This window comes from Narcine bancroftii, chromosome 6 (genome assembly GCF_036971445.1).
Source record: "Narcine bancroftii isolate sNarBan1 chromosome 6, sNarBan1.hap1, whole genome shotgun sequence".
Lineage (NCBI taxonomy): Eukaryota > Metazoa > Chordata > Chondrichthyes > Torpediniformes > Narcinidae > Narcine > Narcine bancroftii.
Window position 1 is genome coordinate 245,529,659 of NC_091474.1, and position 26,663 is coordinate 245,556,321.

Genomic DNA, 26,663 nt, shown 5'->3' on the forward strand with positions numbered 1-26,663 from the left:
TAATTTAATTAGTTTTCAAATAATCGTGAAAAAGGTCAGGACCCTCTGTCATGTGTGCAAATATCCAGTGAAAACATTGTGTTGTAAGCAATCCAGGCCAATTAACTCATTCTGAAATGCATCAGGTATTCAGAATTAAAATTTATTGTCATGAGCCAGTCGTGAAATTTGATGTTTTGCAACAGCATCATAGTGAAAATATTCTTATTATAACCATCTCACGACATTATATTAAAAAAAAAGTGCACAAAAAGTAAGGCAGTGTCTGGTTCATTGATTATTCAGGAATCTGATGGCAGCGGGGAAAAAGCTGTCCCTGTGCCACCGAGTGCTCATCTTTAGGCTTATGTACCTTTTTCTTGATGGTAGCAGCATGAAGAGGGCATGGCCTGAGTGGTGGGGGTCTTTGAGGATAGAGGCTGTTTTTTTAAGACACCACTTCATGTAGATGTCCTCGATGGAGTGAAGTCTGGTACCTATGATGTCGCAGTCTGAGTTAACAGCCCTTTGGAGTTTATTCTTGTCCTGAGAGTTGGAGTCTCCACACCAGGCAGCGATGCAACCAGCCAGTACACCTGTAGAAGTTTACGAGAGTCTTCGGTGACATACCAAATCTCCTCAGACACCTCAAAAAGTATAGCCGCTGGCGAGCCTTCTTTGTGATTGTATCGACATGGAGGCTCCAGGACAGATGCTCAAAAATGTGGTCACCCAGGAATTTGAAGTTTTTGACCCTCTCCATTACTGAGACCTCGATGAGAACTGGGCCATGTTCCCCTGTCTTCCTCCTGAAATCCACAATCATCTCCTTGGTTTTGCTGACATTGAGCACAAGGTTGTTGTCGTTACACCATTCAACGAGCTGATCTATCTCCCTCCTGTACACGTCCTCATTGTCGTTTGTGATTCTGGCGTTAACTGTGGTGTCATTGGCAAATTTGTAGATGGCATTGGAATTGTGCCTGGCCTTCCGCAGGTCGTACCTGGACTTCTTGTAAAGATCTCAATCCCTGGCCTTAAACGCCTTTGTTCTCACCCTCAGCAAATTGCGAATTCTCTGATTCATTCAGGGCTCTGATTGGGGAACACCCGGTATGTGCGCGTGGGCACACACTCATCCACGTAGGTCTTTATGAAGTCGGTGACACCTGTTGCATATTCATTCAAGTCTATGGATGAGCTCTTGAATATGTTCCAGTCCACCTGCAGATGCTCCTCCCTTGTCCATACTTTCACCATCTTCACTGGTGCTGTGGTCTTCAGTCTCTGTACAGCCAGGTGATCAGACTTGCAGAAGTGGGGTAGTGCTATGGCTCAATACGAGTTCTTCGTGTTGGTGTAGCAATGGTCAAGTGTGTTGGTTCCCCTGGTCTCGCATGTGACGTGTTGGTGGCAGTTTATCAGAGTCTTCTTCAGGTTGGCCTGATTGAAGTGCCCACAAGGATCAGGAAGGCATCAGGATGTGCTGTGTTCGTGGCTGTTAATCACAGTGCTCAGTCCTTTCAGTACCAGCCTGACGTTAGCCCGGGGTGAAAAGTACACTGACCAGGATGATGGCAGCGAACTATCTCGACACTTGATCATCATATGTTCCAGGTTGGGGGAGCAGGACTGGGACATGACGGTCAAATCTGTACACCACAAAAAGGCAATAGCTTTGGCAGATACAGAAACAGAGAATCCTGGCTGATTCTACATGTATAATAAGGGTAAAAGAGTAACTAAGGAGAGAATAGGGCCTCTCAAAGTGGTTGTCTCTGTGTTGAGCAACAGGAGATGGGTGAGGTTCAGAACCAGTGTTCCTAATTTATTGTGGAGAAAGACATGGTGGCTGGAAAACTAGGGCAGTATATAAAAATGTCTTGAAAAGGGTCCATATACCAAAAGAGAAGGTGTGGGAGGCCTAAAAACAGGAAGGAAATCCACAGGGCCCGAATTTAATCCAAGGACATTGTCGGAAGCTAAAGAAGAAATTGGGTTGGGAGTGGGGGGAGGTAAACAGGAAAATCTGCAGACATTGGGATTATAGTGCAATACACAAACATGCTGAAGAAACTGAGCGGGTCACGCAGCATCTATAGGATAACTAATATGTCGGGCCTGAGCCCTTTGTCAAGGACGGAGCCTGAATAAAAAGGTGGGAGTAGGAGAGAGGAAGGGGGAGGGGTACAAGCCAACAGTTAAGAGGTTATGGGAGGGAGGATAGAAGAGGAAAACAGCTGAGAACTGATGGGGGATGGGGTAGTTCTCTGAATGGAGAAGGGAGGGAAGGGGATGAGGAACTAGAGGAAAGAGATACTCGGGGAGGGGCCTAGAGCAGAAACTGGAGAAAGGGCGGCATGATTGGCTTAGCAGTTAAGCGCATAGCCCGGTCCTGATCTCTGGAGCTGTAAAAGCTTCGAATCCCGCACTGTCTGTAAGGAGTTTGTACAATCTCCCCATGTCTGCATGGGTTTCCCCTGGGGGCTCTGGTTTCCTCCCACCGTTCAAAACATACAGGAGTTGTAGGTCAATTGTGTATAAATTGGGCAGCATGGACTCGTGGGCCGAAATGGCCCGTCACTGTGCTCTATATCTAAATTTAAATTTAAAATGTGCTGATGTTAATGCCTTTTGGTTGGAGAGCGAGGTCCTGGCAGAGCTATTTGTATCATCGTCAGTCATGGGAGAGGTACCAGAAGACTGGGGACGTGGCTGATGTTACGCCTGTCTTTGGGAAAGGCTGCAAGGATAACCGTGAGAATTGGCTGGTAAGTAATTGGAGGGGATTTTGAGAGACAAGATCTACTTGCATTTGGAAAGGCAAGGACTGGTTAGGAACAGTTAGGTTTGAGGGGATGATGGTATTGAATGCCAATTTTGCATCATAGTTTCTTTCTTTGAGATGAACTCTATCCTCCAGTGAGGAAGGTTTATTGTTTGAGCAGTCCACTTTGTCAACCCATCAACAGTATAGCAGGAAAACGGTACAGAGGGCCGCGTTGCAGAGGGAGAATACAGGCAACATAATTTTATGAGTATAATGTTAAAGATTCTGATGACAGCAGGAGAATCTGGTGTGTGTTTGATCTTAGACTAGTGAATCTTCTTCCTGGAAGTGAGAGTGAAGTAAGTGGATGGAATGAATCTTATAATATGCTAAGCTGCTTTTCAGACAGCAAGAGATACAGATGGACTTGATAAAGGGGACAGACGATTGTCTGACTTGTGTGTTCACAACTCTCTGAGCTGCGTTCACAATTCTTGTACACAGATGAGGATCTTGTTCACCTCTACTTGAAGCTCCCCTCAACCTTCCTTTCGCCAAGGAGAATGACCAGAGCTTCTGTAAAAACACCATGTTGAAGGAAGTCAGCAGGTCAAACAGTCTACTTTATATAGCACAGATACATAACATAACCAACATTTCAGGCTTGAATGTAGGCAGGACCCTGAACAAAATGCTGGGGGAAAGGTGGGGGGAGGAGCACGGTTCCACAGACAAGTGGAAATAGGTGGATAAGGGAGGAAGGGCACACCAGTAAACAGGGGGGGGGGGGGGGGGGTGGTGGCTCTGTGAATGGAGAGTGAAGGATGTAGAGAGCTGGAGGAAAGAAGAGAGGATGTGGAAGAGGGAGAACGGGAAGTGCGTTAGCAGAAATTGGAGAAGTCAACATTAATGCCATCCGGATGGAGAGTTCCCAGATAGAAAATTAGGGGTTGATCCTCCAATTTATGGGTGGTTTGTGTTTGACAGTACATGAAGCCATGGACAGACATGTCGGCACAGGAGTAGGGCGATGAATTGAAACGGTTGGTCACTGGGAGATCCCTGTCACTGATGCGGACAGAACAAAGGTGCTCAGCGAAGCGATCTCCCAGTCTGTGTCCAGTCTCTCCGATGTAGAGAAGGCCACAACGGGAGCACCGGATGCAGTAGATGACTCCCGCAGACTCAAAAGTGAAGTTTTGCTTCACTTGGAAAGTCTTGTATGGTCTAACCGTGAAGCTAATATATCTCTCTTCTCTGGAACAGTCTCCAATAAATATTTTGGGCACCTTCTTTCTAGAGTCTTCCTAAAATGGTGAATTTTAAAAAATATTTTTAGGCTTACAACACAGTAACAGGCCCTTCCAGCCCATGAGCCTGTGCCACCCAAACACACCAATTAACCTACAAACCCCATGTATTTTGGGAGGAAACTGAAGCACCCAGAGGAAGCCCACACAGACATGGAGAGAGGTAAAAAAATCCTTACAGATAATGCCAGATTTGAACCCAGGTCGCTGGCGCTGTTTCATTGCGCTCACCACGTTAACCGTGCATTTCTGGAAGCAATGCTAACGTTCAAAGAATGTTATGTTCAAATTGTCTGTAATTTTCTCTGATAATTTTCTAAGACTATTTACATGCCAACAATCAGGGGAGCAACTCAGCAGTGATCGACATGGAGAACATGGACGACACATCTGGCTCCAGCTTTGAGGATATGGGAGAGATGCATCAGCAAATGAAGGAGGAAGATGACGTGGGCGAGGAGCCTGTGGCCACACAGGATGAGGATGCACCATTCCTCGGCGTGAAGGGTCTGAAGGGACAGCTGGGCAGAGAAGTGGCAGATCAGGTATGGATCCAGGTTTGGCTTGTGTTGGGTCCAATGTTTTATTTCAAGGTGAAGCCACTTTGTGATGAACCTTCCCTTGCTTGGATTATCTTGCTCCTGGAGGGGTCAAAGGTGTTGATCGCGGATGTACTGTATATGCCATTGTATAGGACGACTCTATAGAGCGACCCCCCCCCCCAGAATTTTCACCTAAACTGTTGGTTTTGAGCAATACCCTTTGTATAAGATGCCCACCAAATCTGACACTTACTGCTGATCCAATTAAAAGCAAATCACAATATTTTAATAACAAATTATGATGTAAAAGTTCCAATTTTAAAATAAACCACTGTCGGCTCCTGGAACAGGCCGCTTGAAGCCTGTACAGAGCTGATAATAGTCAAACCGGGCGGATGGACCCCACGGAGCAGTGCTGAGGCTGCAAATAACTAACGGGCTGTGCGAGAGATTGCATTGGAGCCAGCAGGAAGATGGCAGCTGTGTTGCGGCTTTGTCATCAAGGTAAGATTTAGAAGGCTTCTTCAGGTGTATTCTCCGCCAAGAATGCGCCTGTAGAAGCAGAAGCGGCCCTTTGAATTGCCGTTCAGATGGCAGCGCGAAAAGCGCAGCGCTGGCCAAGTGAAGGGACAGCTGCACCGGATGCGCCTCTGAGCGCACTCCGGCTCCTATCTCTTTGGGCTGTCAGGTTTGGGATGGCTGGCTGTCAGAGCTGGGACAGCCTGCGCGGGCTGTTAGCGCTCTCTCCCAACAGCCCGATGTGAGTCCCCACACTGTGGGGCAGCCGGCGCAGGCTGTCAGTGTGGGGACGTCCCGCCCACAGCCCGAAATCAGTCCCCACACTGTGGGGACTGATATTAGGCTGTTGGGAGAGAGCGGGGCAGCAGGATCAGTGTAGGGACATACCGCGTCGGCTGCCCCACAGTGTAGGGACTCATATCGGGCTGTTGGGAGAGAGCAGGACAGTGGGATCAGTGTGGGAGAGGAGCTGTCAGGTGCTCACCAGCTGACTGTCATCCCCTTAGCAGCCGGGGAGGACCTCAGTGCTCCAGTGATTATCCCTCCCAGAGGAGGGTTACAAAGTTCGGCTCGTATGCGCCTCCTGCGCTTTCAAGTGTCCTCCCGACAGCCGCATATGGGCATAATATACGGCTTTACATCGGGGGATTTTGGTCACCTGAAAGGACGAGCCTTATTTTCAGGTGGCATTTTAAGTTTGGATCATCCTATACAATGGCTCACACTGTATTCAAAAGTAAACGCAGCTAGTAATCTGACTGGCTCCCTAACCCTAATCCTAATGTGCTTGACCCAAATGTCAGTAGCATCACCAACTGGATTCCTAACTCCTGGAATTTTAACCTATGCAATATTTGTTAAACATCAAGAGGCCCCAAACTGGCATTGTGTTCATCTGTTGTGCCATTTACTGACTTAAATAATGCTTGGAGTTGTACCTGTTCTTGAGGTAGCCTTCCTGTTTAACTGCTTGATGCCGAGATGTCCCATGACCTGTGATGCTTTGCATCCAATGCTGATCTGACATTTTGTGTTGATTATGTCTTAGACTAAAACTGACTGCACTCCTCTGCAGATTACAGGTCCCTCAAGGGAAGTGGTTCTCAACCTTTTTCCCACTCATCTACCACCTTAAGTAATCCTTTCCTAACCACTATGGCATTCTATGTCATAGGTGTTGTGTGGTTAGTAAGGGATTAATTAAGGGAAAGGTTGTGCAGACTGGGGCTTTTTTCTCTGGAGCGTAGAAGATTGAGAGGGGACTTGATAGAGGTGTTTAAGATTTTAAAAGGGACAGACAGAGTAAATGTGGATAGACTTTTTCAATTAAGAAAGGGGGAGATTCAAACTAGAGGACATGGTTTAAGATTGAAGGGGGAAAATTATAAGGGGAACATGAGGGGAAATTTCTTTACGCAGAGGGTGGTGGGGATGTGGAATGAGCTTCTGGCAGACGTGGTCGAGGCGGGGTCATTGGTTACATTTAAGGAAAGACTGGATCGTTACATGGTTAGGAGGGGACTAGAGGGGTATGGACCGGGTGCTGGTCAGTGGGACTAGGAGGGTGGGGATTTGCTACGGCATGGACTAGTAGGGCCGAACTGGCCTGTTCTGTGCTGTAAGTGGTTATATGGTTATATGGTTATGGTTATGTGAGTGGAAAAAGAAAGGTTGAGAACCACTGCTCTAGGGTTGTTTGTAACCCTAATATCACAAAACACAAAAATTATTTTGTCAACACCATTCCAGTGAAATAACAATACACCCAATTTTTAACTAACAATAAACAGATTTTGATCTGTAGTGTCCACCTTATTCCCTCTGCTGTTGAAACAATTATTTATGGCCTTATCTCTTCCAGCCAACTGCTCCAGTAATCTTACCGCTGTCTGAACAATTCCTGCCGCATTATCCCGCATTGTATCCACCAGTACCTCTGCCGTGCTCAGAGCTGAACTGCGTCGACTTGCTAGCCATCTAATTGTGTGTCATAGCGTGATCTGTAACTTCAAGGCATCCTCGAAATAGTTTCTCACAGTGAATTTGGATGATCTTTTACAGGTGTGGCAAGCAGGAAAGAGACAAGCATCAAAGGCGTTCAATCTGTACGGTAACATTGATATTCTCAGACCGTATTTCGATGTCGAGCCCATCCAAGTCAGGAACAGGTAGGTATACTTTGACTTGCTTGGGTTTTCATCTGATCGATAAAGTTCTGTTACGATGATGACTGTGGCCTGCATTTTGTATCTGATACCCCAGTTATAATGGAGTGGTGGGAAAGAAAATTTGTTACCAAGGTTGCAGTCAAGAATACAAATCAGAGCTTTGTCAAAGTTTTTGAGGAGCTTCATCAGGATGTAAAGGTTTGGGAGGGATCTCCAGTGCTTTTGGTGGAGATGTTAAATTTTGGAATAATGGTCAGTCTTTTCTTGGGCATGTGGTCCAAAGCTCTGCCGCAAATCCAGAAACAGGTCCTTCAGCCTAAGTGTTCTGTGTTGGAATTTATCCTCCACACAGCCTCCAGTCCAAGCTCTGTCAACGTTTTTTTATCCCACCTGTTAAGATTCAAGTTGGTTTTATTGTAATGTAATGAAACAAAAAAATGTGATACTATTAGTCCACCATAAAGCAGACAAAGATATGCCATCAGTAGACATTTCACGGCGCCTTTTACAGTCAAGAGTAAGAGAAGAAAAAGAGCCCTCCCAGAGTCACTGAGTGTCCATGCATTGGCCTCCAGCGCTTCCGCAGCCTCTGCAGCTACATAGCCTTCAGTCCAAACCATCGGCATCCCGAGCTCTAGATGCACACCTCTAATATAATCAGGTAGCCTCCAGCAACCTCGGCACCCACTCGCATCTCATTTCCTATACCTGGTATGCCTTCAGCCAGTCTCCAGCAATCCGCAGCATGTGTGGATTCCTCACCTCAAGTTGCCAGCAGCCCATGGGTTGTTCTGCCTCAGAGACTCTCACTGGTCCACCGTCTTCACCGTTAAAAGGATTGTTTACTGCTTCTCCTTCTCAAACTGGGGGAGGGGGGCGGTCTTCCCATTTTCGGTACTTTAACCAGTCCTCCACTTCCCCGAGTCTTCGGTGTCCTCCCATCTCAACTTCTAAAGTTCACCCTACCAACATGCAGGTTCTCCTGTTTTTATTTTAAATATCCCCTCCCTGACCTAAATCACTTGCATTTATGTAAATGCTCAATTTGAATTAAATTTCTTTCACATTCTGCTATGTTGATTTCACAACTACGTGAGCTCTACGGAGTTTGTAGAATGTGTTAGTTAGTATTGCTAGTTAGTATCCATTTCCATAGAATGCTACAGCACTGAAAACAGGCCATTTGGCCCTTCTAGTCTGTGCCAACCATTGTTCAGCTAATCCCAATAACCTGCTCCCATTCCATAATCCTCCAGACCCCTCCCATCCATGTACCTCTCCAATTTATTCTTAAAACTCAAGATCGAGTCCTCACCTATCATGTCAGATGGCAGTTCATTCCACACTCCCACCACTCTCTGAGTGAAGAAGTTCCCTCTGATGTTCCCCCAAACCTTTCCCCTTTCACCCTAAAGCCATGTCCTCTTGTATGTATCTCTCCTAATCTCAGTGGAAAGAGCCTGCTCGCATTTACGCTGTCTATATCTCTCATAATTTTGTAAACCTTCATCAAATCTCCCCATTTTTTTTGTTCCAAGGAATAAAGTCTTAACCTATTTAATCTTTCACTGTAACTCAACTCCTGAAGACCTGGCAACATCCTAGTAAATCTTCTCTGCACTCTTTCAATCTTACTGATATCCTTCCTTTAGCTCGGCGACCAGAACTGCACACTATATTCCAAATTTTGCCTCGCCAATGTCTTAAATAACTTCAACATAACATCCCAACTCCTAGACTCAATACTTGGATTTATAAAGGCCAAGATGTCAAAAGTTTTCTTTACAACCCTGTCCACCTGGGGCACTACCTTCAGAGAACAATGTACATGTATCCCCAGGTCTCTTTGCTCTTCCACACTCCTCAGTGCCCGACCATTTATAGTATACATCATTCCACGATTTGCTCTTCCAAAATGCATGTCTGTATTAAATTCCATCATCCAAGTATTGGCCCATTCTCCCAGTTGGTCCAGATCCCTCTGCAAGCTTTGAAAATCTTCCTCACTGTCCACTTCACCTCCTGTCTTTGTGTTATCAGCAAACTTGCTGATCCAATTTACCACGTTATCATCCAGATCATTGATGTAGACAACAAACAACAATGGTCCCAGCACCGTCTCCTGAGGAACACCACTCGTCACAGGCCTCCAGTCTGAGAAGCAACCATCCACTACCACTCTGCTTTCTCCCAGCCAATTTCAAATCCAGTTTACAACCCCTCTATGGATACCTAGTGTCTTAACCTTCTGAACTAACCTCCCTTGTGGGACCTTGTCAAAGGCCTTACTGAAGCCCATGTAGACAACATTTGCCTTTCCTTCATCTAACCTCTTGGTAACTTCCTTGAAAATCTCTACAAGATTTGTTAAACATGACCTACCACACACAAAACCATGCTGACTGTTCTTTATCAGCCCATGGCTATCCAAATACTTGTATATCCTACCTCTCAGAACTCCTTCAAATATTGTGCCTACCACTGGCCTATAATTACCTGGTTTATTTGGAGCCTTTTTTAAACAATGGGACAACAAGAGCCACCCTCCAATCCTCTGACACCTTACCCATAGCTAAGGACATTTTGAATATATCCGCCAGGGCCCTGCAATTTCAACACGTCTCCCTCAAGGTCCGAGGGAATATCATATCCGGCCCAGGGGATTTGTCTATCTTTATTCACTGTAAGACAGCAATTGCCTCCTCCTCCTTAATCTTCACATGTTTCATGACCCTTCTGTTTGTTTCCCTTCCATCTGTATTCACTATACCAGTTTCCTGAGGAAATACTGACGCAAAAACACTGTTTAAGATCTTCCCCATTTTGTGAGGCTCCACACATAGTCCGATCACTCTGATCCAGTCTAGGGGACCAATTTTGTCCCTTGTTATCCTCTTACCCTTTATCCTTGTAGAAACCCTATAGATTTACCTTCGCATGATCTGCCAAAGCACCTTCATTCCACCCCCTAAAATGACAGAATGAGAAGAAGACTAAATGAACTGACCCAGTGTGTAAAAGTAGATGACACAATTTTCTTGTTTATTTTCATTGTGTGATGACATTGTTTAATGGGTTTATTGTATTGTACATGTTGAACGTTTAGTGGGTAGGGAGGAGGGTGGGAGGAAGGGAGGGGGGAAAAAGGGAGAAAATGACACTGTATATTCAAGAGGGAAATGTTTGTGTGTATTTTGGTTAATATGGTTCATAGTGTGAAAAATAAAAAAATTTAAAAAAAGAAATGTCAACCATCCCTCTGCCTCCACAGCTGCTGCCTGATCCACTGAGCTCCTCGAGCAGTTTTGATTTTTTGCTCTAGATTAAGGAATCTGCAGTACCCTCGTGCCTCCACTCCATCTGATTCCTGGTCATGTTGTGCATCATTTGGCCCTTTAAAATTAGACATACAGCATGGTAACGGGCCCTTTCAGCCCATGAGGCCAATTTCACCTCATTGACATTTTGAAGGGTGGGAGGAAACCAGAGCACCCGGAGGAAACACAGACACAGGGAGAAAATACTAACTCTTTACAGACAGCTCCTGATCACTGGCACTTTAATAATGTTGCATTAACCACTACACTAGCCATGCAGCCCAAATTGTAAGCCCAGATTCTCACCTGATCTACTTTCTTTGCCTTTCTAGATTGGTGGAGTCTCTTATTCCAATCCGGATGATTAATTTCCCTCAGGTCTGTTTGTTTATGCTTCTATTTGCAATCCATTCCTACCGATTCATCATTACCAATTGGGGATTGTAGGTAGGCAGCCTGGTCAACATTGTACCTACGTTCTTGCTATGCATTACCAAAGTGAATTTGTTAGAGACAAATGCCATGCAACCAGAGAATCGTCACTTTCACCAAAGTTCAAAGTCTGACAGAGGGAAGAAGGAAGAGCATCAGATTGGAGCCAAAAGGGATCTGAGGGGCACCTTTTCCACACAGAGATGGGTGGGTAGGTGGAATAAGCTGCATGGGGAAGTGCTGGAAGTGTGTGCAAAGGATTAGAGGGAGTTGGAAGTAAATGGGACTAGCTTGTTGGTATGGACAACTTGGGCTGAAGGGTCTGCATCCATGCTATAAAACTCTGATTCTATGAGATCTGGATCCCTTTCCCTCCTCAATCCTTTGGACTTAGGAATTAAAGTGCATATCAGCTATATTGGGGCTGAATGACCCGTCCAATCCTGAGGAACAAAATATCTTACTTTTTGATTTGTTGAATGGCAGTGTTTGGGAGAAAAGTTTTTATTTGGGTCTTAATGAACATCATTTATTGTGCCTTTCTCTCATAGAAAGTGGCAGGAGAGTTGTACGGCCCCTTGATGTTGGTGTTCACACTGGTGGCTATTCTTTTGCATGGGATGAAAACATCGGGGACGGTGATTGTAAGTGTCAACTTGATTATGTTGAAAATGTGAGTATTAAAGTATTGACAAAAGTAGAGAAGCAGAGCGCATTCCATTGGGTATGTTGTTGATTGAGCAAGGCGAAGGCTGATTGTGACACAGACCGTAAAAGACTATTATCCATTGGGTAAGGGACAGGGCCTGATATAGCGAATCTTAAGAAACATCCAAGGAAACGTACCTGGATGGAAAAAGGATTGTGTAAGTCTATTCAAATATTCTGGAGAGCTAGAAATTTGTCTGTATAAATATGCAACTTGTGAGCCTCGTGGCAGACTTTCTTGTCGTGAGACTAACTGCAGATGGCAGTGGCCCTCACTGTAATGGAGATCTTGCGCTTGGCAATGCAATAATAAAGCACAGTGAAATTTATAACCATCCATTCGTCAAGTAATCTCAGGTCCACTTTTGCAATCTGACTACAAATTGGTGGATTGCGAGTGGTCTCACTGGTTACGGACAGTTGTAGATTGGTAGGTGGCCGAGTGTACTGCTCTTGCATGACAGTCATTGCTTTCTGTAAAGTAATGCGAACTTACTGAAGATCTTTCAACATCAGGCAAGTTTTTTTTTCCTCTTCTTGCTACATGTCACCAGGTGAATTTGGACTTGTCTGTTTCTGCCACAATGCCTCATCAATCTAGCGAAAACACTGAAGATGCCAGAAACTTGAAATGAGGTTGGAAATGTGCAGCATCTGTTGGGCAAGAAACCAAGTCCACGTTTGAGTCTGATGACCTTCCATCATCATTGTGTATCACAAACTCTTTGTCAGGAGTGCTCCTCGTGGGTGAACAAAGAGAAGCTGAAGTTACGCAGTGGGTCAGTCACTAGCCATGGACGGAAATGTTCAGTCTCTGGGTCATTTCTGTCTTTCACCTATCAACTGTGCTGTCAACATCTCCGAGGATCTGTCCTGGAGCACCCATGTCGAGGCAGTCACGAAAAAGGCTCACCAGCAGCTATACTTCGTGAGGTGCTTGAGGAGATTTGATACGTCTCTCAAAAACTTCTACAGGTGGACCGTGGAGAGCATTCTAGCTCGTTGCATCACTGCCTGGTATGGAGATGCCAACTCTCAAGACCAAAAAAAATCCAGAGGGTTGTTAGCTCAGCCTGTGACATCACAGGCACCAGACTTCACTCCATTGAGGACATCGACAAGAGGCGGTGTCTTAAAAAAGCAGCCTCTATCCTCAAAGATCCCCAACACCCTCTTCACTCTGCTAGCATTGGGAAGGAGGTACAGGACCTAAAGACTAACCCCAGCAGCGCAAGGACAGCTTCTTCCCTGCTGCTATCAGATTCCTGAATGATCAATGATCACTGTCTGACTTAGACTTTTTCTTGCACTATTTTTGATTTATGTTGTACGGTGGTTTATAGAAATGTTTGAAATGTGACGCTGCAAAAAAAAACAAATTTCGTGACATGTTCATGACTATTTTTAATTTAATTTTTAAAAATTTAGACACACAGCACGATAACAGGCGATTTTGGCCCACGAGTCCATTCTGCCCAGTTAACACCCACTTAACCTACACCCCCGCCCCCCCCAGTACGTTTCAAACAGTGGGAGGAAACCAAAGGTTCCTTGCGTACAACGCAGGATTCAAACCCTGGTCCCAATCACTGACACTGTAAAGGCGTTGAGCTAACCGCTATGTCAACCTATGCCTTCTTGTTTAAACACCCACAGGATAAAATTGAATATTCTCCTTATCAATGCCCCTTATGATTTTATAAACCTCTATAAGGTCACCCCTCAGCCTCATATGTTCCAGGAAAAAAAAAGTTCTGGACCATCAATCTCTCCTATAACTCATCCCAGGAACATCCTTGTGAATCTTGCATCTTTTCCAGTTTAATGATGTCCTTCCTGGGAGACCAGAATTGCACACAATACTCCAATTATGGCCTTAGCAACATTTTAAGCAATCATTAAGTGACAACCCTACTGTACTGTGCCCTGACTAATAGAGGCGACCATGCCAAGTGCCTTCTTTACCACCCTACCTACCTTTATTGCTGCCTTCAGCGAAGTATATACCCATAGAACGGAGAGACAAAGAAGTACAAGGTTCACGAGAACATTACCATTCACTGTGCAAGTCCTGCCCAGCATTAATTTTCCAAAATACATCATTTCATACCAAATCCAAGTTCAATTTCATCTTCCCTTCCTTGTCTAACTTTCCTAAATCCTCTTGTAACCATTGATGACCACCTTCACTGTCCACCATACCAACAATTTTAGTGTCATTTGCCATCTGAGAAACACAAACACTGCAGATGCTGGAATCTTGAGCAGACGAAGAACTGCTGGAGGTCAGGCAGGGTAGAAATGGTCAGTCAATGTTCTGAGCTAAAACCCTTCATTGGACGGCCAGTGAAAGGGGAAGATCCGACAAGAGCAGGGTGGAGGAGCTTTTCATGACCTAGCAAAGTTGTTAAGCTGTTAAAGAAGGACGTCTGTAGACACTGTGAATGTGAATTAAAACATAAAGGTGCTGGAGAAGCTCAGCAAGTCACACAGTGCACTTTATGTAGCAAAGATAAAGATACAGAACCAATGTTTCTGGCTTGAACCCTTCATTTAGGTGTGAACAAAAAGCAGCCAGATGCCTGAATAAAAAGATGGGGGGAAGGAGCAGAGGCCCACAGGCAAGAGGCCATGGGTGGATATGGGAGGGAGGGCAGAGGAGAAAAAGCTGGGAGGTGATGAGGGAGTGGGTAGCTCTCTGGAGAGGGAAGGGGTGGGGTGCTGGGGGAAAGGAGATAGAAAGATAGGGAAGGCCCTAACGAAAACCTGAGAAGTCGATCTGTGGTTAGAGAGTGCTCAGAGTGAATATTAGGTGTTATTCCAATTTGAGGATGGCCTCAGTATGGCAATGCATGAGGCCATGGACATGTCACTGTGGGACTGGGAAAAGGTTGGCCACTATTGCAGCAGATAGAGCAAAAGTGATCAACAAAACTATCTCCGGTCTACGTCCAGTCTCTCTGATGTGGAGGAGTCTGGATGTAGTAGACAACCCCTCCAGATTCACAAGTGAAGTGTTGGTTCACTTGGAAGGACTGTTTGGAGCCCCAAATGGTGGTGAGGGAGGAGGTGTGGGCAGAAGTGGAGCATCTCTTGCTCTACGGGCTCTACACAAAGCCCTGGAATACCTCAGTAGTAAAAATCCATTCATCAGGATGCTCTTTATCGGCTACAATTTGGCATTTTAACAGCAGCATCCCCTCAAAACTGATCAGCAAACTCCAAGACCAGATCTCAACACTCCACTATGTCATTGGATCATGGATTTCCTCACCTCTAGGGCACAATCAATGAGGATGGGCAAGAATATCTCCACAATCTCCATCAGTACCAGAGCACCACAGGGCTCCCTGCTCTACTCATTTATGTGTGGCTTGGTGCAACAATAACACCATCTACAAATTTGCTGACGATACCAGGATAGTGGGTTGTAGAAAGAACAACCTTTTCACCAAAACTAAGGAAATGATTGTTGGTTTCAGGAAGGGAAAGCCAGAGGTGTACAATCCAGGATCAGAGATGGAGATGGAGAGGGCAAGCAAATTTAAGTTTTTGGGAGTCACTATCTTGGAGGATCTTTCCTGGGGCAACACATTAATGGCATCGTGAAGAAAGCACGTCAGCACCTCTATCTCCTCAGGAGTTTGCGGAGGTTTGGTATGACCCCAGAAACCCTGGCAAATTTCTACAGAGGTGTGATGAAAAGTGTGCTGACCGGCTGCATCATGGACTTGGTATGGGAACACCAAAACCCCTGACCGTAAAGCCCTGCAAAAGGTAATGGACACAGCCCAGGACATCACAGGTAAAACTCTCCCCTCTATCGAGAACATCTACAGGAATTGCTGCCATCAGAGAGCAGCAGCAATCATCAAAGACCCGCAGTACCCAGCACACACTCTATTCTCGCTGCTGCCGTCAGGAAAGAGGTATCAGGAAAGTGCCACAAGACTCGCACCACCAGGTTCAAGAGCAGCTGCTCCCCCTCCACCATCAGACTCCTCAACAACAAACTCAATCAGGGACTTAATTAAGAACTCTTACTGTGCACTTAGATTTTTAAAAATTCTCTCTATTGCATGGTCAGTTTGTTTACATTCATTATCTATTTACAGTTCTTTATTTGTTTACATGTTTATTTGCACCACCAATAAGTGGTGATTCTGCCACACCCGCAGAAAAGGAATCATCGGGGTTGTACGTGATGTCATATATGTACTCTGACAATAAATCTGGAAACAAAAATCTGGTCACATGGGTAGGTACCTAGGGAAGGGATGAATGAGTCACGGAGGGAGCGGTCCCTGCAAAAGGCGAAGAGGGGAGGAGAGGGGAAGATGTGTCCGGTGGTGGGGATCACGTTATAGGTTAACCTGTTTCATGTTGCTGAAGGGTCTCTGTCTTTTCCCACAGAGAGAGGGCACGTTGATGGGTACTGCAATCGGAACCTGCTTTGGCTACTGGCTGGGCGTCTCCTCCTTCGTCTACTTCCTGGGCTATTTGTGCAACGCACAGATCACAATGGTGCAGATGTTGTCACTGGTGGTGAGTGTGAGAGTATCGGGAACTTAGCTGACGAGCACTGACAGAATTGAACATACTGTTTGTTGAACAGTAAATGGTATGAATACCCCATCTTTATTTTGGGAAGGTGTAGGATTTGCCAGTACCCCTCCTTGTGAAGGTCAAAATGACCAGGTAGTATTCACTTCATGACATAGTTCTCCATCCTGGGCATTCTCACTGTGAGTGCACCTTTCCTCAGGATCCAAATGTCTCAGAGAAAGTCACAGGGTAATGCCTGAGCTAAAACTACAGACTGAGCTTTCAAAATCAAGAATCCCAGTTGCAATGCATGGTACAGCAGAGGAATGGGCCTTCAACCTGGAGGCAGGAGAATGTAGAACTAAGTGTCATAGATTTGAGGAGAGAGGGGAAGGATTGAAGAGAAACATATTTCACACTAGGGTGTTGCTTGAATTGAATGAGCTGCCAGAGGAAATGGTAGAAAAGCAGGGACGATTGTAATGTTTGTGAACCATTTAGACAGGTACATGGAGAGGAAAGATTTTGAGCAGCCATTGTCAACCTTTTTGATGCCCACCCCACCCCCAGGACTCTGGTCAAAGTTTACGGGCCCCCTTCCCTGGGAAGCAGTTGGGTTTTGGTTTCTTCCTCACAAAAACTTTTTTTTAATATTAACATGAGGTGAAAAGTAAATAAGGCTTTTACTTCAGTGTGCTGTGGCCCCCAAGGGTGGGGGGGGGGGGGGTGTGCGAAGGGCTTCTTTGGAAAATAGCTAGTTTAGAGGGATATGGGCAGGATGGGGGCAAATGGAACTAACTTAGGCCCCTCAGTGTAGTGGTTAGCGCAATGCTCATACTGCACCAGCAACCCGGGTTCAAATCTGACGCTGTCTGTAAGGAGTTTGTACGTTCTCTTGATGTCCGCACGAGTTTTCCCCATCGTTCAAAACGTACAGGGGTTGTAGGTTAATTGGGGTATTTGGGCGTCACAGACTCGTAGGCCAGAAGGGCCTGTTACTGTGCTCTACGTCTACATTTGGTTAGTCAGACAAGTTGTGCAAAGAGTCCAGTGTCTGCTGTAAAACTCTGATAAACAAAGAACCACATGCTGCTTCCAGTTACCTACTTTCACCAATGGTCTTGCTGCATCTTCTTTTTCCCAGTCTTTTATAACCCATTTTTAGCACCAAAGTGGATAAAATCATATTTATGTGTTAAGCTGCACATGCCCTCTCATCTATCTTCCTGAAATTATCTTGGAGCAGTGGTCCTCAACCTTTTTCTTTCCACTCACATCCCACTTTAAATAATCCATATGCCATCGGTGCTCTGTGATTAGTAAGGGATTGCTTAAGGTGGTATGTAGGTCGAAAGAAAAAGTTTGAAAACCACTGTTTTAATCATCCCTAATTGACTTGTTATGTCCACGGTTTCAGAACTCCAAAGGAAATGGGTCAATGACAATTTTTCTCAAGCAAAATATTTCAGGTACAATTGAGTCTAGAGCAGTGATTCTCAACCTTCTCTTCCCACTCACATCCCACCTTAAGTAATCCCTTACTAATCACAGAGCTCCGATGTCTGTAGGGAGTTTGTACTAACAGTGGCAGATTCAAACATTTCGCACCATGGGAGTTGCCAGACCACAGAGCACTGGATAAGAGAGGTACAACCTGTACTTGTGTGGGTCCTTTTCTACAGCCTTATGAAAGTCCAAATACACCCCCTCATCTGGTTGTCCCTTTGGCATCCTACTAGTTATAGCCACACAAAAAAAATCCAATAGGTTTCCCCGGAATAATTTCAGGAGGCTGGCAAATCTGGAATTTGCTACCACAGGTGGCGATGTTGAAAGTCCTGCACACAATAGATGTGGCAAAGCTGTTTCCCATGGTGGGGGAGTCTAGGACAAGAGGGCACAACTTCAGGGGTGCCCATTTAAAGCAGAGGCGCAGGGGAATTTCTTTAGCCAGAGTGGTAAAGCTCTGGAATTTTCAACCATGGCAGCTGTGGAGGCCAAGTCGTTGGGTGTATTTAGGCGAGATTAATGGGTATGTGATTAGTTGGGCTATCAAAGGTTATGGGGAGAAGGTGGGGGAGTGGGAGTGAGTGGAAGAATGAAGAGATCAAATTGACAGACAATCTGATGGCATAGGCGGAGAATATGGGCACAATTTAGAAACTTTTTTTGATTTCATAGCTTTTCTCTTGCCTTTCCTATTATATCTAGCCATCTTTTTCTACCTTGTCAGATACAAGTTTCAGGGATTGGCATAGACATGGTATTAAAAGTTTAAAAGATCTTTTTATTCAAGATAATTTTGCTTCTTTTGAACAATTGATGGTAAGATTTAAACTACCTAACAGTCGTTTCTTTCAAATATTTACAAGTTGGACACTTTGTTCAGTCCAAGCTCTCTGATTTTCTATGAATCTTTGAAACAAACATTCTTGATTTATTTTTTGACTTTCAAATAGCTCAGTTTCAATATCAATTATTTATAATAATTTGATGGACAAGAATAGCTTCGCTCGTTAAGATCAAGAATGATTGGGAATTTAATCTGAATTTATCACTTGTTGTTGAGGACTGGGACACTATTCTTAATCTGATTTAACAAGTCCTCTTTCTGTGCACGGTATTGTTTGTTGCAGTTCAAAGTGGAGCACAGAGTTAAATCATCTTGCTTTTATTCTGATATTGGTCCATTATGTGATGTGTAAAATTCATTCTGCTGTCTTGTTCCCAGGGTTATGGTCTGTTTGGACCTTGTATTGTATTGATCGTCACCTACAACGTACATCTCCATTCCCTTTTCTACTTGTTGTGGCTCATCATCGGGGGTCTCTCCACCATCAGGATGGTAGGACATCATTCTTTCGTCTCCTGCTGATGGTTACCAATGTCATGTTAGAGAGAGCACCAAGCACACGTACAAGGTCATTACCACAGCTGAGAAGTTGTACTCATCTGGAGAAAGGGCAAGATGGCAATTTCCTTTAGAAAAGACCACACTTAGAATATTGATAATGAAGTAAAGCATAAACATCTGCAGACACTGAGTTTGAAGTAAAAACACACTGGTGGAGTAACTCAGCGGGTCAAACAGTGTCCTTTATATAGCAAAGATAAAGAATCAGAACCAACGCTTTGGGCTAGAGCCCTTCATCAAGGTCTAAGAAAATGTTGGTAGGCACCCATCAGAGAGACTGGACGCAGACTGGGAGATCACCTCACTGAGCCCTTTCACTCTGTCCACATCAGTGACATGGAGCTCCCAGTGGCTGACCACTTCAATTCTGCGTCCCACTCCCATGGCCTCATGGACTGTCCCATCAAGACCACCCGTAAATTGGAGGAATAACACTTGAGTTTCTGTCTGGGCCATCTCCAACTGGATGCCATTAACATCAACTTCTCCAGTTTCCTTTTCCTTTAGTTCTCCACCCCTTTCCCTCTCTCTTCACAGAGCCATCCCTCCACTCCCTGCTTGCTACTGTGCCCTCCCTCCCTAATCCACCAACTGCCTGTGGGGCCATGTTCCTCCCCTGCCCCTCCCTCCCTACTATTTTGTCCTCTACACCTTGATGAAGGGCTCAAGCCCAAAATGTTGGTTTTGTACCTTCATCTTTGGTACATAATGTTCATTGACCTGCTGAGTTTCTCCAGCCTTGTGTTTTTACTTGGAATACTATATCCAGTATCCAGTTCTGGTCACCTTATTACAGGAAGGATGTATTGTAGAATAGAGAGGGTGCAGAAAAGATATACTGGGATGTTGCCTGAATTGGTGAATGTGTCTAATGAGGTACGGTTAACAGCTTTTCTCTTTGGAGTGAAGAAGGATGAGAGGTGACTTTGAGATCTACAAGATGATGAGAGGCACAGCCAGCCCCTTTTCCCAAGGCAACAGTAGCAAATGCCAGAGGATGTCTGTACAGGGTGAGGGGAGAGATGTCAGAGGTAACTTTTTTTTACACAGAGAGGTGGGTGCCTGGTGTGCGTCGCCGGGGGTGGTGGTGGAGGCTGAAACATTAAGGGCATTTTAAAAAAACTTCTAAGCATGCATATGGATGTAAAAAAAAAAATAGAGGGTAGGAAAGGCTTAGATTGTTGAGTAGGTTTCTATCGGTCGGCACAACTTTGTGGGCCGAAGGGCTTCTACTGTGCTGTAATGTTCTACATTTATGGAAAAGGTGAGAAGTTGTGAAAGAATTTGGCAGCCTAGATTTACAAAAGATACTTCCACTTCAAATACAGGGGAGAAACAGGATTATGATAATGAGGGTTTATTGTTTTATGCGCAAGTGCACAGTTGGTGTTGCCACACAGTTCGTAAGACTCACCAACTACAAAAGTGTAAATTGAAGGACCATAATAAACCAAGACAGCCAAGGATAGATAAATATTCACAGTTGATTATTACAACTGTTTTGTAGTAAATATCCACAGGATCTAAGATTCCAGGAACAATTTGGTCCTTGTAGAATACAGTGTACAAAAGTGCTGGAGAAACTCAGCAGGTCATGCAGCATTCGCTGGAGGTAAAGGGTAAGCGAAGTTTCGGGCCTGGGTCTCTTCATCAGGCATTCATTTCGTACCTGACGAAGGGACCAGGCCCAAGACGTCGATCATGCTGGATTTCCTAAAGACGCTGCGTGACCTGCTGAGTTTCTTCAGCACGTTTGTGTGTTGTACATGTCCCCAGCGTCTGCAGACTCATCTTTAACAGGATAGAAGGTGAAACTTCTTATGAAGAAGTCGTATTTCAGAAGAAGCTTGAAGGGGTCAATAAGGATGAAGCAGTTTAAGAGGAGGTTTATAAACTCTGGCATTGCCCCGTGGGTCAACAGCCTGGTTCTGTGCAACCTGTCATCTTACCAGAGTAACAAGGACAGGTGGGGGAAGGAACGAAGAATTGTTTACTGCAAGCAATTGGATGGTTCAACTCAGGAATAAAAGCTGGAAATCATGGGGTAGTCAAGGTGTCCCATTTATTGTATGTTTATTTGTTCAAGTTTATCACTATTTGACAGCATGTATGCAACAGGACAAAAGAGTTTCTCCAGACCACGGGACGTACTCACCACAATCACCTATCTTCATAAAGTAATTTATTTATTAAATAAATATTCGGTAAAACCCCTGGTATCCGGCAATGTGGGGATTGGTAGATGCCGGATAGGTGTATTTTCTGGTTGCTTGAGACTTACTTTTTCAATGACTAACTAAAACTTATTTCTGCCGGTTCCTTGAATTTTCCATAACAAGGGTTTTGCTGTATATAAATTATTTGGGAATGATTTACTCGGTTGCACATTACTGTTCATCAATCCCACAGCTGCAATTTAATCTCTTCATTTCAGAGATGGGACATGCTATGCTGAAGGCCAGAATGTGCTCCTGGTTGCCTGTGCCACTCACTAACACCCCTTCTTGTTTTCCACAGGTGGCGGTGATGCTCTCCCGCACCGTTGGACAGACCCAGCGGCTCACCGTCTGTGGGTCGCTCACTGCTCTGCACATGGTCTTCCTTCTGTACCTGCACTTCGCCTACCACCGCATCGTGGAAGGTACTGGAGTGGGGGGGGGTGGAGGCGGCCCGGCAGCTGTTGATGGAAGGTTTCTAACAAAGAGCAGCATTTCAGGTGGCCAGTCGGGGCAGTGTATTTGCCCATTTAGTCTGAGCTGCACATGGGCAGGCTAACACTTCTCAGTGGAAGTTGGGAGGCAGCTTCTTAATTAGCCAGGGCATCGAAAGGTGATGGGGAGAAGGCTGGGTTGTGGGGGTGAGTGGGGAAATGGATCAGCTCATGGAGCAGGCTCGATGGACTGAATAGTGTATTTCTGCTCTTGTGTCCTTATGGACAGAGGAAATGGGCCCAGCCACATTGACTTACTGTAGCTGAATGAATTGTTGTGTTTTGATCATTCCTCCTAGCCTATAAGATTATGAATTCATCCTTTCTCACTGCTTTGTAACTTTTTATTTATCGCACTGTGAACCATATCAACAACCATATGTACAAATTTGTTTCAATAAATGTACACAGTGACATTTTCTCTCTTTTCTCCCTCCCTCCCCTCCTTCCCACCCCCCTCTAAAACAGATAATATTAAACATATAATACAAGAAAACAACATCTTACACAAAAGAAACTTTCTCACTGCTTAATGCATCCATTAAAAACCCATTCCCTGTTTAGATCAGGCCCAGGTTAGAATGTTCTGGATTATCAGTGACCACGGGAGACTCCTCTCACCAGACTGATTCAGGATCAGATTTATTGTCAGAGTACATGCATGACATCACCTACCACCCCGAGACTGTATTTTCCTGCTGGCCAGGCAGAATTACCAGTGCACAAAAAAAACTGACTCAGTCTACACACGTCAACAAATGTAAGCTGGGCAATACAGAGAGTAGAAAAAAATAAAGTACAAAAATACGAGTCCTTAAATGGGTCCCTGATTGAGTTTGTTGTCAAGGGGTCTGATGGTGGAGGGGGAGCAGCTGTTCCTGAACCTGATGGTGCGAGTCTTGTGGCACCTAGATCTCCTTCCTGATGGCAGCAGCGAGGACAGCGTGTGCTGGGTGGTTTGAGGGTCTTTGATGATTACTGCTGCTCTTTGACAGCAGCGTTCCCGGAAAATGTTCTCGATAGTGGGGAGGGTTTTACTTAATGATGTCTTGGGCAATTCTCGATAGTGGGGAGGGTTTTACTTAATGATGTCTTGGGCAATTCTCGATAGTGGGGAGGGTTTTACTTAATGATGTCTTGGGCAATTCTCGATAGTGGGGAGGGTTTTACTTAATGATGTCTTGGGCAATTCTCGATAGTGGGGAGGGTTTTACTTAATGATGTCTTGGGCAATTCTCGATAGTGGGGAGGGTTTTACTTAATGATGTCTTGGGCAATTCTCGATAGTGGGGAGGGTTTTGCTTAATGATGTCTTGGGCAGCGTCCACTACCTTTTGCAGACTGATTCCTGGCACGCGAGATTCCTCCTTTAAGGAGAGATTGAGCAGATGGACATTTATTCAATCATGTGATCCAATTGAAACCAAAAACTTGTTTGGAATTTTGATGGATTGAAGGAGGTTGTGGTAGCAACCTTGGAATTAAACTGGGACTGAGTAGATGTTGAAGAGGGGTGTGTGTGGTGGCATTCCTAGAGCTTAATACAATAATCACTGCTGTTGATCGATACAAATGACTTGGACCTGCTTGTCACAAAGACCAAAAAGCAGTATAAATGGCACATTTCTGAAAGTGGTACAAGACAAGGTCGTACGTGCCTAGTGTGTGGAAGTGTAGAAGCGATTGGGAAGTGGATATAAAAAGCATTTTGGACCCTGGCATTATAAATAGAGGTAAATTACCAGAGCAAGGGTAGCATTATGAATCTCACTGGCTCAGCCGTTAGCTGGAGAACAATGAGCTGGACTTGCCTTCACTACTTGGGATTGAAAATCCTGAATGTTATAAAGATTTTAAGAGGATGAAAATTCCGGGGGTAAAAGACTTCAGACCTGGATCGACTTGTGAACTTTTGGAACAGAGAATGTCAAGAAGGGATCTGACGGACGGATTCCAAATATTGACCAGTATTGACACAGATTGACAGAGGGTCAAAGACGATGAAAGTGGTTGGTCAAAGAACCAAAGCCCTTCAGAGGAAAGGATGCCATGTCAGAGGTACTTGTGGAGGAAGCTTTAATTGTAGAGCTCAAAGGGGACCGAAAAGAAAGAATTAGCTCTGGTTTGTGGGAGTAAGAAGAGATGGATTACTGATGCATGCTGAATGGCCAGCTATTCTGTGATTCTTATCTGCTTGTCAAGGGAAAAGCAAGGATGAGTTTTTTCTCTGGCGAGAAACCTTGAAAGGTGAGATGTTTAAAGTAAATATTAGGGGGAACTTCATGCAGAAAGTGGTGAAAGTGTAGAATGACCTGTCAGCTGAAGTGATGAATGAGGGCTCAGTTTTGACAGTAAAGAAAAAATTTGGACAGGTACACGGATGGGAGGGGAATTGAGGAATATGGACTGGGTGCAGGTCAGCGGGACTGGGCAGAATAATAGTTTGGCATAGAACTAGAAGGGCTGAATGGCCTGTATCTGTACCATAATGTTCTATGATAGGCCTGAACAATTGTGATAGTGGAGATGCTGGGTCTTGTTCATTGTAGAGTGTAGGAGGCTGACGGAGGACCTGATCGAGGTTTATAAAATAATGAGATGGCAGGGATAAGTGAATAAATTTTAAAATTTAAACTTAGACATTTAGCACAGTAACAGGCCATTTCGACTCATTAGTCTGGCTGCCCAATTTGCACCCATTTAACCTTCCCCCAGCACCCCCCAAGTGTGTTTCAAAAGGTGGGAAGAAACTGGAGCCGTGGGGAAAACCCACGCAGACATGGGAGAACATGCAAACTCCTTCAGACAGTGCGGGATTCAAACCCTTGCCCTGATCATTGGTGCTGTAACGGCGTTGCGCTAACCATTACGCCCAGTAGTCGTGGTCTTTTTCTCAGGATGGGACCAATATAAAACCGAGGGCATAAATTCAAGGTGAGAAGGTAAAGATTTGGAAAAGGATCAGAGGGGCACTCTTTCCAATACTGGGTAGTGGGTGCCTGGAATTAGCTGACAGAGGAAGTGGTAGAAGGAGGAACGATTGAGACATAAGGCAGTCACAGGCCCTGATGGTAATATTGCTGATTTTGTTTGGCCATCGCCTTCTATGTGTCTGTTGGCATGTCGTAATGCCATGTTTGTTTTTATTGAAGCTGATAAAAAGTAATGAGCAGGTTTGAAGCTCTTTCTTTTATGCCGACAGGTCTCCTGGATACCCTGGAGGGTGGTAATGCTGGCCCAGTGCGATTCCCCCGAGACATCCCAGCACTCTCCGTGGCTGTGACAAACAGCACTGTGAGGTTGATTGGTGCCAGCCTGCAGATGCGTTGACCCTGAAGGATCTTGGAATTTCAGTTTCTTCTTGCCTCTGGGGGTCTTTGTTTGTGGACTACGCTGGGTGGAGGGGACAGATGGTGCAGAGGGATGGGTTTGCACCCTCCCGCACACAACTGTATCTGCAGAATAAACTACTTCATGCTGGTAGGGGCAGGTGTGGTCCATTACCTTGCCACACCTCAAGGCAACTTGTACATACTTGTGCTGTACTTAAAAATATATATACATATGCGATTCTGTTGTTTCACTTCTTGTTGCTTGCCAGGGTATTGGATTACTGGATAATTACACATTGCTTATGCTTCATTTAGAAAATTAAACAAAATCCCAACGTTCTTCAGCCAAGAATGCAAAGTTCATTCCACAAACATCCATAAGAATTCCAGAGAGGAGCAAAGCTGTAGGGTCCGGCTGTAACCCCTGCAACAAGCATCAGCTTGTTACTGTAACCAGGGCAGGATAGTTGGCCTCAGTTCATGGAGGAAAGGGGGAAAAGAAACCAAGGGTTACAGCACAGAAACTGGCCCTTCACTCCAACCTGCATACCTTGACCAGGAACTCAGCCCCAAAACTTCAATCATATGCAGTATGTTTACCTCCTATGGACACTGTGAGAACTGCTGAGTTCCTCCAGCATTTCTGTGATTTACTTGTTTGCCTGTTCTTGGCCTGTTTCCCTCTCAACCTTTCCACTCCATGAACCTGTCCAAATGTATCCACCTCTCACAGTTCTCCTGGCAGCCTCTTGTTTTAGACTTTTCTACTCCAGCCATATTGTGCTTGGGAAATATCAGTTTCCCTGGTGGGTTCACAGAGAGAAGTCTGGACACAAGTTTATTGAACAGTGGGAGACAAACTCGGGAAGACGTCAAATGATACTTAATTACAGGTGCACGATCCTTTACTCGAAACCCTTGGGGGACAGTGTGTTCTGAATTTCAGATTTTTCCGGATTTCGGAAAGCCCACCCGAATTGTGCTGCCGTATCCACCCCCACCCCTTTCCAGTTGCCCAGCCGTCTCCCCCGACTGCCGGTCCCTCAGCCGTCTCCCCCGACCACCGGTCCCTCGGCCGCCTCTCCCGACTGCCAGTCCCCACTTGCCGGATTTTGGAACTTTCTGGATTTTAGATGTCCAGATAAAGGATCGTGTATCTGTACTACAAAATAACTTTAAAGTATAAACATTCAGGAGGAGTCACGTGATGGAGTAGTAGCCGGTCAGGGAATTCCAGCCCTCTCCCGAAAAGTTAAAAAAAAACACACAAAGCACAAAGGTACAAGATTAAAATTTAAAACAAAGTAAAAGTAAAGGTGAGAATAAAATGGCAGCAAAGAGAGAAAAGTCTAAAACAATGGGAAGAAGAGAAGAAAGAACGTCGGAAGAAGAAGGTGAAGGCCTTACCTGTCCGAGG

The 26,663-nt window shown here is 45.0% G+C and overlaps 1 protein-coding gene across 1 annotated transcript; it reads left to right on the top strand.

Moving 5' to 3' along the window:
• The first annotated feature begins 4,384 nt into the window (after window positions 1-4,384).
• Window positions 4,385-25,484, top strand: yipf3 (Yip1 domain family, member 3). The gene is made up of 8 exons (XM_069887882.1): window positions 4,385-4,604; window positions 7,182-7,288; window positions 10,938-10,983; window positions 11,589-11,681; window positions 16,159-16,290; window positions 19,022-19,135; window positions 21,722-21,845; window positions 25,117-25,484. Exons 1-8 carry the CDS (start codon window positions 4,428-4,430, stop codon window positions 25,242-25,244), a joined length of 921 nt encoding a protein of 306 aa, XP_069743983.1. The 5' UTR covers window positions 4,385-4,427; the 3' UTR covers window positions 25,245-25,484.
• Window positions 25,485-26,663: the final 1,179 nt, after the last annotated feature.

What these genes read in the sequence shown, in the direction of transcription:
- yipf3 (XM_069887882.1), top strand. Translation starts at nt 4,428, where the DNA reads ATGGAGAACATGGACGACACATCTGGCTCCAGCTTTGAGGATATGGGA. An exon ending in GGATGATTAATTTCCCTCAG is followed by an intron (nt 10,984 to 11,588) that starts GTCTGTTTGTTT and finishes TTTCTCTCATAG; the next exon opens with AAAGTGGCAGGAGAGTTGTA. An exon ending in AAACATCGGGGACGGTGATT is followed by an intron (nt 11,682 to 16,158) that starts GTAAGTGTCAAC and finishes CTTTTCCCACAG; the next exon opens with AGAGAGGGCACGTTGATGGG.